This window comes from Labrus bergylta, chromosome 19 (genome assembly GCF_963930695.1).
Source record: "Labrus bergylta chromosome 19, fLabBer1.1, whole genome shotgun sequence".
NCBI classification, from domain to species: Eukaryota; Metazoa; Chordata; class Actinopteri; order Labriformes; family Labridae; genus Labrus; species Labrus bergylta.
In genome coordinates, this window is record NC_089213.1 from 521,707 (window position 1) to 535,754 (window position 14,048).

The window sequence follows — 14,048 nt, forward strand, 5'->3', positions numbered from 1 at the left end:
CGGATATTACTGGAGACGCCCTGCAGAGATCAATAAGGCATCATGTTTTAACCCTTTAAGAGCCAGAGTTTTAATATCAAAACACCACCTTTGTCTGCCCCGTCCCCCTAAAATAAAACCCCAAGTGGTTCATGCTGTTTATCCTCATATACTCTTTATAATGTTTTGGGATGTTAAATTTGCCTTTAGGCTCTCAGGCCATGAGTTTACTCAACTTACAAACACAGGCTTGTTGAAGTTTTAATTCAGTTTCAGGAAATCCCATCCACCATATTCACCAGATGTGTTTTTCTCTTTTCTATTAAGATAAACAATTAAGGTCAAATTAGCACAGGACATTTGTGTTTTTTCCCTCTTACATCATTTCACTGATGTTCCTCTGATTATTTGTCTTATTATTTGAATGTGGTAAAGCAGGCGGAACAAGAGGAGCACATGAGGTCATAAAACTGTTTCCCTTCTCTTCCCTCCAAAATGTTCAACTCTTGTCAGAGCTCAGTCTCAGTCACATCAAAACGAAACTTATCACACTGGTCAGGTGATTTCCCAGAAACAGCTCAGAGGGGTTGTGCTGTGTTTGTCCACTGGAGGAGCTCTAAGACTGTACTCCACTCCTCAAACAACAACTGGAACAGTGTGGCTGTGTTTAAAAAAACAAACAGGTTTACTTTGTTGATCTGCTTCCTGCTTTAGATAGGAGCAGCAGCTTGGCACAGAGACATGAGGAAGGAGTTGCATTCTGGCCCGGATCAGTGTGACTCAGCTCTTGTTAGCGTATCATATCTGGTTATCTACTTTCATTTCCTGCTTTTATGAAACAATTCTGAGCCCAGAGTTAAAACATAATTCATCCCCTTTGCTTTATAGTGACAACAAAACAAACGCTGAGTGCGAAGAATCAGATGTTGACGACATGTTTGCCCTGCAGTGACCTCCAATAGAGACCGTGTTTGTGTGTCTGCCATTTCAAATAAACAACAACAGGCGAAGACAGTTGCAGCGTTCTCACAGTGATGGGTGTGGCCACATGTGCTCGCATGTATGCAGAGCACAGACTGTGTTGCATCTGAGCTTGGTTTGGCTTTGATGAAACTTTTTAGTGCAACAAACGGAATCAGTGACTTTTAAAGAAACTGCAGGCAAAGCTCGTGCTCAGTGAGGAAGGTTTAAACTGCAGACAAAGTTCATAAAATCACAATGATTCCTTAAAAAGAAGAAGATGATGACACAAAGTTGTGATTGCAATATAAGATGCAACGTTACAGTCTATAGTGTTACACACCAAATGACTGTGCTGATAATCACTTAAAGGGGAGATATTATGAAAAATCCACTTCTACAGTGTTTCTGAACATTTATCTGGGTAACCTGAGAGTCTACTGACCCACAACATGTGAAATAAACCCATCCAGTCCTTTGTTTGTGGTCTGCATAAGTCTTACAACACAGAGAAAAATGCTCTGTTTCAAATATGCTCTCCTTGTGATGTCACAGTGGGATTCTGGTTAAAGAATATCCCCCCCCTTCCCCTGGTATCTCCACCCATGGACTCCACCTCCAGCCTAGAGAAAAACTTTTTTGCAGGTCGGCCATTCTTATTCTCGTTACAGAGGAGTGATGTCTACGGGGAAAACTCAGGGGGGGGTCATTGCATTTAAAGAGACACACACACCAAAACGGAGCGTTCTGAGAGAGCTGGTTTATACAGGGTCACAAACCTCCTCTGGTGCTTGATTCATGTTATATTTTGAATAAAGCTCAGCCACAGATGTTTCATTTAGACCACAGGAAAAAAAAGGTGTAAAAGGAGGATAATATGTCCTCTTTAATGAGATTGACAGAAATTTAACCACTCGGTGCCATTCAGGCTGCACAATGAATTGTGATTTTATCGTTATCACATATGAGCATTCGTAATAAATACATAGCAAAAATTGTATTTTATTGCAATGGATTGAAAAAACACTTGATAATGCAGAATGTGTGACGTTTTGATCCAGTAGATGTCGCCCTCGAGCACCAGCATGAAAACACGACAAACTGCTGTTAGGCCACACCTCCTCCATACCAAAGCCTTCACTTTCCTCCAGCGTCACACCTCCAACCCCCCTCTACTCACTTTCACACGAAACAGTCAAGCGCAAACGACAGACAAAATTATTTAAGTCCAAGACAAATTACCCCAAGGTAACAATAAAGTGTATCGTACCGCAAAACTGTCCTCGCTTAAAGCTGCAATTGCCCGTGGATATTTGTGACGGAATAAATCTGTGAAGAACAAGGCAGGAAGAATAAGGACACTGTTTCAGGGTAAGATTATTAGGATTTAAAGGAAGAATGTGCGACTTTTTGATCCACTAGATGTCGCCCTTGAGCTCCAGCATGAAACCAAAACAAACTCGCCACACCTCCAACCCCCCTCCTCTCGCGTTCACACGAAGGAGTTTACTGCTAGAGGCGGAACAAAATTGTCCTTAGCTCGAGCTGCAATCACCAGTTTCCTGCATTGTTGTGTTAGCATGCTAATGTTAGCGCTCTTTAGTTAGCTCGTAGCTTCACATTTCATGTAAACTGACACAGAATGAGCGTGATCTAAAAACTCTTACTAACATCCAAATAATCAGTGAGTATGTTCTTCTTCTTCTCTCTAGTTCTTGACTAAAACAGCTTTTATACACAAGGGGAGGAGCCGGCCGTCCCGTCCATGTAAACACGGCTCTGACAACAACACAGCCAGCGGGACTCGAGCTTCTCCCTCATTGTAGACAGTCAGGACTCAGAGACACATTTACACAGGACAGACTTGATTTATGAGATATTTATGTGTCCAATGTCACACATGCCTTCCTTTAATGTGGTCCAGAAATGCTTTCCCACTCAGTGTTCAACTTACCAGCTGTAGGGAGGCTTGTGGATTACGGCCATGTCACACCTTTTGGATGCAGTCGGATGAAGCTGAACAAACTATCAGCTTAATTAGTGGAGAAAAACAAAATTAATCTAGAAGTGACATGTTGCAAAAACATTTGTTCTGTTAGACATGAAGAACAGCAGACAGCTTTTGAGGACACTTTAATTCTTTTAATTTATTTCAATCCATATCGTTATTTCAATATTGAACAATGTTATCATTATTGAATATTATTTCTCATATTGTTCCATTGCATATGTGGTAATTGTTACGTCCCATCTCCATTATTTGAATGTGATTTGTAGTTTTATTTAAAAGGAACAGATTTTTTGAACATCACCATAAAGTATAGATCAAATCCTTTAATTAAAGGTATCTCATCATTATATTACACAGAGCTCATCCTGCATATTTTATGATTATGTGTAAACACTGAAATTAATTTAACTTTAGTTCAGGTTGCATTCTCCACAAGTCTCGTTTTGTACATTTGAAGCTTTTATGTTTCCCCCCAATGATGACAAAAGTCCATCCTCGCCATCTTTATGGCAGTATAACATTTCTGATGTGGTGATTCGTGTTATTTCTGTTCATTGTCAGTCTTTTTCTCTCTGTGCGAAACTTTGATGCTGCTGTCTTGGCCAGAGCTCTCTTGAAATAAGAAATCTTGTATCTCAATGAGAATATTTTTCTGGTAAAATAAAAGTTAAATAGATTAAAAACAATATGCCTGTGTGAGGTTTGGACTGAGTTTACACAAAAAGCAGAGCAAAATGAAACACAGCATCAGGTGTTCAAACATCAACAAAGGTGTCACATTTCTCTTGTTCCAGCAGTTTTCAGCGTCCAAAGCTCCAAACTAGTTCAGGATCATTGAACCTGTCAGATAAAGCTGGATCTGTAAAGTGTGATCTGATGTTATTTCATTCAAACCATCTTTTGTGTGTCAGTGATTGTCCTGACAGTCGGCCTAATCTGTGCTAAGACCTGTGTGTAGACCTCTACTGAAGAGTTATACACAACACATGCAGAAAGTGATAAAAGAAGAAAATGATAAGTACTTCAAAAAGGTATAAGACGTCCTCCTTCATCTGATTTAATAACATTATTCAATGTTATGATTGTGCACACGTGTATTTAAATATCTGATAATCACAGAGCACATTGAGTTACTGCAGGACAGGAGAGCACCTCACCACATTTACTCACTATAACTTATATTAAACTATATTTATATCTGGATTAGGACTTTTTATTAAATCCCAGAGCAGCCATACAGAACAAAAGCACAACAAGACTCAACTACATCCCTACAAACTCCAGATTATCCCTGTATCTGACCTTTAAACTCTCACAAATGTATACACTTGTTCTTAAAACTTCACATTAACCAACAAAATATATAAAAATAATCTGATCATCTGAAGGTTTAACACTACTGTGATAAATGAATAAAGTCCTGCGTGTCTCCCAATGCTCTGTCATGGGCTCAAACCATAGACTGTAAATATTACTGGATGAACCCTGACCCGTCTGTTACATAGGCAGAAAATGAGTCCAATCGACGGCCGCATCCATATTGGATTTGCAGTCTCAACCTAACTTCGGATCAACCTAGCGACAGCAGTAAGGCGGGACCGGCGGGACTTAACTCCGCCCATTCAGCTCGACGTCAGCAGTCCACTTCACAGCATAGCTAACAGCTAGGCTGCTATCATCAACTATTCCTGCTCGTCCTGAGAAAACTCTATAAACAGTAAGTTAACATTTAACTTTTCTACAACACAGTTAAAACTAATTATATTCAACACAAATATTTAATTAAAGTCTTAAAACTACACTTTGTTAAATATACAACTATGGTTATTAGTTATTTGTTAGAGAAGTTAGACTTTGTCAGTGTTAGCAGAGAAATACATTAACAAAGTTTTATCCATAAACTGTAAATAAATATGAGACATCCAGAAGAAATCAATATTACAAAGCATACAGTTCATGTTACTGTTCTGACAAAAAGAGGAATGTCTGTGTTTTATATTTACTGATGTCAACAGTGATGAGGTGAACATGACAACTGAAAAATAATGATTTAGTATTTATTATAAGACATTTGTTTTCTATAGAACCTGTGAAGTCATGGAGTCTGTGGACAGTGTCAGCTTCACACCAAAAACTTTAAGTATTAGAAAAAATAGTATTTAAGACTGGCATCTATTATGATGAGTTGCAGCTATCTTGTTCAATATTATTCCTTCAGATGTGGCTCATAACAAAAAAACACCCTGAGCTGTCACATGTAGTTAACTGTACATTTTGTCTTGTCTGAGGCATTAATTGAACACCTTTGTATTTCTCCTATAGACACAGTGTGGATTATTGGTGACTGGTCCATCGAGGTGCCCAGAGAGCTGCAGAGACAGAGGAAGAAACCTGAGCCTCAACAACATCTGTATTTGTTGGTTCTTCTGGGGTGGACTTCAGTTGCTTCTCTTCAACAGCTCGCTGTGAGGGAGGTCTCCCCCGGATGGCCTGAGTGATGTCACCCACAGGCTGAGAGCTGAGGCGGGTTTTAAACCTCCTGACAAACCGTTACACCGCGCCCACCTGTCAAGCTGGTCAGCTACACGCCTTATTGTGAATAACTCTTATCCTTCATCAAATCAAAACTGATGAGTCATCAAAACATTCACCCCCCATACAGTGTGTGTCCATGGAGACATGAGCTAATCACACCTATTTGTTTGTTTTGTACCAAGCTGTAAACATGTTCATCTCTGCTGTAAAAACAGACTTTTTTTAATGTTGTTTTTCAGATTAAATAAATATTTCTATATAAATGCACTCCTTTATGTCTACTTATGAGTATACATTTCAGATTAATGCTCAACTCAATAGCTTAGGGAAGGAAGTCTACTTTTACACAACTTCTTATTCTTTTGATAAATACTAATGTAGTTCATTTCTGAAAGTGGGATGGAACAGAGTCATTGCAAAAATTTGCCCTTAAACACAGCCCCATTCTTAAATCAAGATACATGGAGAGTAAATAAGATCAATAACTTGTGAATAAAAACACAGTTAAAAATGATTTAGAAATGTAGTCTTCCCTGATCTATATCACATAATATCAACTTCTCCCATCTAAACTGGACAAAGGGTTTTAAAATGGGAAGAAAATGGTTTGATTGCAAGTTGTTTGGAGGAGATCTAGTTTTATTTGAACAGCATGAATACAGTCTTCTAAGGTGCAAACCCTCCTCCTCCTCCTGAAGCCTGTGGAGCTCCTTCATGTACTGCTGTCTTATCTGCTGGCCATCTTCTCTCAGCAGAACTTTGACTGTTGAAAAGTCATTCAGAAGAAGCTTGAGCATGTGACATGGATCCAGGAGAACATGGACTTTTAGTGAGGGGTCTTCAGGATGGCAAAGAAAGAGAGAAAATATCAGTTATTCATTAAATCATTTTTTTTGTTCTCATCTATTTTTCTGTATTCATCTGTGTGTAAGAGCACATTTATAAATTCAACAGTGTACTACCCAGACAACAAAGGTCCAGTATTCAGGTAATCAACATCTATTCAAAGTTAAGAAGATAAACATTATTGTAATCATGCTGTTTTCAGCTCTCTCACTCACACAATGATATTCCACATCAAATTGTCTCAGATTTTGTGAGGAAAAATTAAGCAATTTATTGTGGATAGTACTTCATCTTAACATGAAACAAATATAACCTGAATTATTTAAATCATTAACAGGTCCCAACTCTCTGTGCTTTAGTACAGAACATACAGTAACTCATTTATTATTAACATGAGCTCAGTACATGGCTGTATTCTTCAAACTATTTCTTATACTTTATATCTATGTGCTTTATATCTTATTTTCATTCCATATGTTATTTATATTTTATATTTCTACTGCTATATTCTGTGTATGAGTGCAGTGAAAATGAATATGGTTATTAATATAGTTCTTAATGGTTACAGATGCTCTTACAAAGTGAAATTTTAAAATTTGTTAACAGTTTGCTCAAATCTTAAGACACTACATCAACCATGTAACTTTAATGTCATCCTCTATAACCTACACAGCACATTAGGTTCAGTTGAGTTCAGTTTATGTTACTGACGGATAATTACTACACAAAGTTTGTTTTTAATGTCCACATTTACGTGGAGTATAACATTCATCATAACATCAGATAACCACCGAGGTGAACCTTTAGCTTCTAACATCACACAAACTCATTATTTTCAACAACAACATCTTAACAAACATTTCTAAACCATTGACCGTAAATAATGTAAATAATGTAAATAATGAGCTACACTGAGTACAGTTAGCCGACTGGTTTACAAGCTAACGCTAAACAAGGTAGGCCTATAAATATAAATATAAACACGAGTAAGCAGTAAATATAACACTACTATATCACTTACCGAAGAAAACTGAAGCATCAACTTGTTGGATGGTCTGTTAACCGCACAGCAAGCCATGTATGTTGTCAGATATGTGTTAAACAAACTCTCCAAACGAAGTAAGAAAGAGGAGAAATCAGACGGATCAAGCTGTTAGCCTCCTGACCTGCTGACCTCCTGACCTGCTGACCTCCTGACCTGCTGACCTCCTGACCTCCTGACCTGCTGACCTCCTGACCTGCTGACCTCCTGACCTGCTGACCTCCTGACCTCCTGACCGCGCAGAGCTGTCAATCAAATCTGACACAACCCTAATATGGGCATAGTCGTTTTCCTTAATAGAATAAAATCTGATGAGTTATAAAAAAATTCCCCCCCCCCCCCACAGTGTGAGGAGAAGGGGCCGTCAAATTCTCAGATATATCTCGTTTTTTGAACCAGGCTGTAAACATGTTGATTCCTGTGGTAAAAACGGGCTTTTTTGGCTGTGGGCTTATGGCACTTCCGGCGCTTCTGCAGCCAGCCTCAAGAGGAACCTCGGGGAACTGCAGTTTTTTGTACTTCCGCATAGGCTTCATTTTTCGAGACCGGAGGTTGCCCCTTGTTCAGAACCTGTCTGAGTCAATCTGACCTAGTTACTAGTGACGTCGATGCTCAGGCTGAATTCCTATTGGCTGAGACAGAGGTTGACGTCAGCACTCCTTTTTCTCCTCACCTCATTTCACCCTCAGAGCTCGAAACACGCAGATTCTCAAGAAGTTGATGAGAAGCATAAACGTTTGAAGTTGGACGAAGCTGAAGACTTCACAGGTCACAATGAAGACTCTGGTGTTTGTGTCTCTCGTGGGATTATTCCTCCACGACACGACGGCAGGTGAGTTCAGATTCATTGAAGACGATTTAGATGGCCGCACAGGTGTGAGCAGTGTGCACAGGACCCTCCACAGTATGCTTTAAAAAATACTATTTATGCTCTACCCAGAGACATCTACTGGGACGACTTAATTGCTATTTTTTACCGTAGCTCGTTTTTTTATATTCATATTTCTCGCTTATTTCCTGATTTTCTGCTACAAACTGCTTAATCGGCCCCACTGCCTACAAACAATTGCAAAAGTAAGTAAGTGTCCGCAATTCCAAGCATCACTCAGACTGTGGCTAGCTGCCGACATGGATCCAGCTGAGATAACCCTACAGACTCTGTGGAAGGCTGTTCAAGAAAGTAAAACGGAGCTGCTCCTGCAATTTGATAAGAAAATGAGTGTCATTCAGAGCAATCTGGACTCGATTAGAGGCTCCCTGACCACGCTCGGTGAACAGGTAGAGGAGATTGTAACAACGTATAAGTGCCAACCAAGACAACATTGAAACGGCATCTGAATCAATTAACAACCTGGATAAAGATGTGGCGCCTTGTAAAACAAAAACTCCAGCAGGCTGAAAACGACGAAAGGCATCTAAACCTTCGCTTGGTAGTCCATTGAGATTATGTTAACAACTGGGTGATGGGTGAGGGAGGTGCAGCGTAGTTTCTGGTTTACGCTTGTTGCTGCTTTTATTTTCTCTCTCTCTCTCCCTCTTTCTTATGAAGTCGGCTTTTTTATGAGCAGAGGGAGGGACGGTAAAGGTGTGTGCGCTTGCATTTGTGTGTAGTATTTAGACTGTCCCCAGCTCCCCCCACTAAAAATCTCTTGTACCTCACCGGAGCTAGGCTAAACGTTAGGGTAGATCATCACAGATGACTAATAGTGGTGTGGGACCTGGCAATGTTAAGGGGTAGTCAACTGGGATCACAAGACTGTTTTTCTTCCTTTTCCTTCTTTCTTTTTGCTTTCTTCCTTATCTCTTTTTTCCCTTTCTCAGTTAAAGACAGTATTGGAAGTGCTAAATGAGACCAATCTCATTGTCAGTTGGTGCGTACTGGGGAGTGGGAAGGGAGGGGGGGAGCCCAGTGCAAAAATATATGAATTTAATGGATTTGACTTCACAAATTGCTATAGGCACAAGATATATCTAGAGTCAATGCCCTTCACTTTCTTTGCGTTTTATTTTATATATATATTTTTTTACTTTCTTCTTTTTTTTTGTCTGTATTTGTTTAATTGTGTATTTATCTTTTTTCCTGATGCTTTTACATTTGAATATACTGGCTGTACTAATACACTCAAGCTGGCTTTATAATGACTAGTACTTTAACTTTGATGACATTTAATGTCAAAGGCATCAGTAACCCCATGAAAAGGAAAAATATTTTAAACTACTTAAAGACCCAAGACTGTAGTATTGCTTTTTTTTTTTTTTTTTTACAGGAATCACACTTCACAGACGCAGAACATCTAAAACTAAAACGAGACTGGGTGGGGGAAGTTTTTTACTCTTCAGATATCTCTAGGTCTAGGGGTGTGGTCATATTATGCCACAAGCAAATAACAATGAAAGTGCTTAGCCAGGAAAAGGACTCAACTGGGAGATGGATAATACTTAAATGTGATATAAATCAAGAACCATACACACTTATTAATATCTATGGCCCAAATAATTACGATGCTCTATTTTTTAAAGACATCCTATTAGCTGCTGCACAGATTTATGGAAAATGTATTATGGCTGGGGATTATAATTTGACACTTAACCCCTCACTGGATAAAACAAAGAAGAACCCCCTCCCACTAAGCACTGCAGCTAAGGCTGTCAGGGAAGGTATGCGTGATCTGGGCTTGGTGGATACTTGGAGAACACTTAATCCACTGGAGAGAGAATTTTCATTCTTCTCAGCAGCACACAACAGCTACTCTAGAATAGATCTGTTCCTAATATCCAAAACAATGCTTCACAATGTAATACTATGTAAATATAAGGCGGCAACCTTATCAGACCATTGTCCTTTAAAATTGAGAGCAAGACAAAACTTAGAGCGCCCCAGACCTCACCGATGGAGATTTAAACCATACCTCCTTAACGATCCTGAATTTGTTGTCTTTATAGAAAACAAAATTGATGAGTTTTTGGAGGTCAGCACCAACTCTGCATTCCCAAGCACCAGATGGGAAACTCTGGAAGCCTTCTTAAGAGGACAGATCACATCTTATGGCTCTCATAAACAAAGAACCAGCACACAACACTTAAATATATTAGAGCAAGAAATCCATGAACTGGAAACAAAGCACTACTATGAAAAAGGAGATAAAACTGGTAAACTTCTTAGCTGGCAAGTCAGAAAAGAGGAAAGCTCAAAAATAATAGATTCAATGCGAACTAAAGATGGCAACATTGTAAACAAGCCTGATGAGATAAATCAATGTTTTGAAAGCTTCTATCAAAGTCTGTACAAATTTGAAAACCAAATGGGTAGAAACAAAAAGTGTGAGGATTTTTGGGGAAATATAGAAGTAATTAAGCTCTCAGAAGAAATGAAAAGTAGTCTTGATCATGAAATATTGCTAGAAGAACTTAGTAAGGCAATTCAAAGCTTGATATCAGGAAAAGCCCCTGGCCCAGATGGCCTACCGACCGATTTTTATAAACAATTCCAGAACAAAGTGACTCAACCATTGATGGAGATGCTTAAAGAAAGCCTAGAAAAGGAAAGACTACCACCAAGCCTAGAAGTGGCAACCATCAATGGTATTTCCCAAGATGTCTAAGGACAAACAACTATGTGACTCTTATCGACCTTTGTCAATGCTAAATGTGGATTTTAAAATACTCTCTAAACTGGTAGCACTACGGCTGGAGGGCGTGATGACACACCTTATCCACGAAGACCAGACAGGATTTATACAACAGCGACAGGGTGCAGACAATATCAGAAAGTTAATCCATATCATCGAACTTGCTAAATGTTCAGAAGATCCTACATTCGTTATCTCTATGGATGCACAAAAGGCATTTGACAGAATCGAGCGGGAATATCTTTTTCACACGCTGAAGCACATGAACTTTGGTGAGGTTTTCATAAAATATATTAAAATCATGTATCACTCTCCCAAAGTTATGTCCAAGCCATTTCAGCTGGGAAGGGGGACAAGACAGGGCTGCCCTCTTTCCCCTCTCTTATTCGCCTTGGCCATTGAACCCCTAGCTGTGGCAATTCGCTCTAACAGGGAGGTATGTGGTATACAGACCGGGACATGCGAAAGCAAACTTTCCTTATATGCGGATGATTTATTAATTTATATTACACATCTAGAAAAGTCTGTACCGCAACTGCTCACAATATTAGAGAAGTATAGTACAATATCAGGCTACAAGCTTAACTACGAGAAGAGTGAAGTCATGCCCCTGAACCAAGCTTGATCCCCCATAATGGGGGATCAAGTAGAACCCTAATTTTATTAATTTATCAAAGTATTACTATAATTATGTCTTTTGGTTTTATTTTATTTTATTTATCTTTTTTATTATTATTATTTTCTTTTTTATTAATTGTTGTTGTTGTCGTGTGTGAATGTTTTTGTTTATTTCATTTTATTTTTTTATTTTTTTCTTTCATCATTACCTCAGTATCTTTAGTATTATTACTATTATTATTATTTTTGTCTCTACATAAATTTGATGACATCTAGATGTTGCTTTGCACTGTGCTCGGGACGGGGGGGGGGGGGGGAATGTGAATGTCAGTACGGTGCTGTTGTAAAACGGGTTAAAGATATATGTTACTGCTGCATGGCCTGCATGGTGTCTATTGTTTGGGGTAAAATGAATTAAAATAAAATAATTGGAAGACGATTTAATGGAAAGAGGGAAATGTCGCATGTCTTTATAAACTGTTGGTAGAAATGAAAGCTTCATTTGATGTTTGTTCTCAGGACTGAAGCAGCTTGTTGAAATGTGAAAAGTGAACATTTAATTTGACGTTAGTAAATCCTGTTTGTTCACGTCCTCACACCCTGATACTTACAAGAAAAGTGTTGTTGTGAGAAAGGCTATAAAAAGTGTCTGCTAGTTATCTTTTCCAAAAGACAAGCCGAGAAATGATGAAGGCCCGGTTCATATGAACAGGACCATGAATGTTAAAATAGCAGCATAACTACAGTGAACACAGCAGATAGACTCTGATTCAGAAAGAAAAAGGAACTAAATGCCTTCAAAGTGTTTCACCTCTAAAACCATTAACAGAGCATTTAAATGGACTCTTTAAGTCCTTCATGACACTTTAATGTTAGAAAAAGTGTTTTGTTATTAATGTAGTATAATTAATGTGGTATAAATACTTATTTCACTTGAATGAATTGTGATAATTAACATATAATCAGAGTGTCACAGTCATTAAAGTTCATTTTGTGAGGATCAAACTCAAATATGTGCTCAAAGAATCAGAAACATAATCAACCTCCTGACCCTCAAAATGAAGTTAATCTCGGTTTATTGTTTTACCTCTGAATATTTGTATATGAAATATGAATAAGCTCAAAGCTATTCCACAGATGATCTTCATCTTTTACATGTTTGTTTGTTGTTTAGTTGAGATCACATAAACCCTGAAGCTCCAACATTTCATTGAAGTCAAACATCAGACTGTTTAGTGGATCTAGAAACACATATCTGCTGATGTGAGCTTATTGCACATATTTAGTTTTCTGTGCTTATGTTGGCCGATAAGTGACAGAAAACAGTGAAGCAGCTTGAACATCATTTAGAAACAGAGTCTGCATTACAGAGTTTGTCCACCAGAGGGCAGTCACGACTTTATTCTCAAACTGAAACGTCACAGCTCAGTTTGTGTTTCCCACACAAAAAGAAATAAATGGTTTTAATCTGTGAAAGTCAAAAAAACATCCACAGCAGCCTCAACAATTCAGCATTAATAAGACTACAAAGTTTGTAGACTTTATTCAAAGTGGTTACATTTATTCCTGCACAGATTTATCTAAAAGCTTTTTTGTTCTGAGCAGTGCATATTTTTCTAAAGAGCAGATTAAAAACAGAACAATGATCGACGTGCATTCAGAAAGCAGACAACATGCAGGATTCAGAAATGATCTGTCATTTAGTTGAAGTTTTTTAGTTGAGTTTTTTCTAATTGAGTTTTTCTGCGCTGGCTGATTGTGCAGCTCCACTCAGTCTACACAGCTTCTTAAACTGTGCTCCATATACTGTTCAATAGTTTTTCTTTGTTGCTGTCCTCCAACACTGTCCTTTCAAAACTCAAATAATAAAACCCGCCTACGTGAGGACTAGTCATGAGATGTCAAGAAGTCAATAAAAAATCCACTTAATGAAACATATCTGTCAATGAAAGTCAGGGGCATGACTGCATCACTTGAATATTTGACTTGTTGAATAAATAATTTCAGTATAAAAACATTTTCTAACACTTGAATCAGAAATATCAGAATAAGAGTTCCAGGAGAACTTTTTCTTTTCATCTCTAAATTAATTGGAGTATTTAATGACTGCAGAGAGATGGTCAGGTTTGGTTGAATGTACTGGAAGTGTTTTTTGATTCTGTGTGCTGGATAATAACTTTTGTTAAATGATGCAAAAAGTTTCAGATTAAACTGATGAAAACATTTTGTCCTTACAGAGATGCACTCTCTGAAGAATTTCTACACAACGTCTTCTGAAGTCCCAAACTTCCCAGAGTTTGTGATTGTTGGGATGGTTGATGATATTCAGGTAGAATACTACGACAGTAACACCAAGAGAGTAGAACCCAAACAGGACTGGATGAACAAAGTCACAGAAGACAAAGCTGACTACTGGGAGAGGCAGACT

At 38.4% G+C, this 14,048-nt stretch overlaps 3 protein-coding genes and 1 long non-coding RNA gene across 5 annotated transcripts in view; 3 read left to right on the forward strand and 1 right to left on the reverse strand.

Annotated features, from left to right (window-relative positions):
• LOC114919753 (major histocompatibility complex class I-related gene protein-like) overlaps positions 1-14,048 on the forward strand; it is a 78,273-nt gene that overhangs the window by 56,410 nt on the left and 7,815 nt on the right. The gene's annotated exons all lie outside the window — the stretch shown is intronic.
• The window catches only part of LOC110004705 (collagen alpha-2(XI) chain-like), a 105,304-nt gene that overhangs the window by 17,246 nt on the left and 74,010 nt on the right, over positions 1-14,048 (forward strand). The window lies entirely within an intron of this gene.
• LOC136177086 (uncharacterized) lies at positions 5,679-7,890 on the reverse strand. Of its 2 annotated transcripts, XR_010664745.1 has the most exons (3): positions 7,578-7,642; positions 7,353-7,529; positions 5,679-6,323 (listed from the first exon to the last, which is right to left on the reverse strand). It is a non-coding gene; the product is annotated as an uncharacterized lncRNA (long non-coding RNA). The 2 variants fall into 2 exon arrangements; XR_010664744.1 differs by having other exon boundaries at positions 7,353-7,890.
• Positions 8,033-14,048, forward strand: part of LOC109979644 (major histocompatibility complex class I-related gene protein-like) — a 13,831-nt gene continuing 7,815 nt past the window's right edge. The window contains exons 1-2 of the mRNA XM_065948127.1: positions 8,033-8,205; positions 13,858-14,048. The exon at positions 13,858-14,048 is cut by the window's right edge and continues 76 nt beyond it. Coding sequence (XP_065804199.1) covers positions 8,148-8,205; positions 13,858-14,048 — 249 coding nt within the window. The 5' untranslated portion in view covers positions 8,033-8,147. The remainder of the gene's footprint in view (positions 8,206-13,857) is intronic.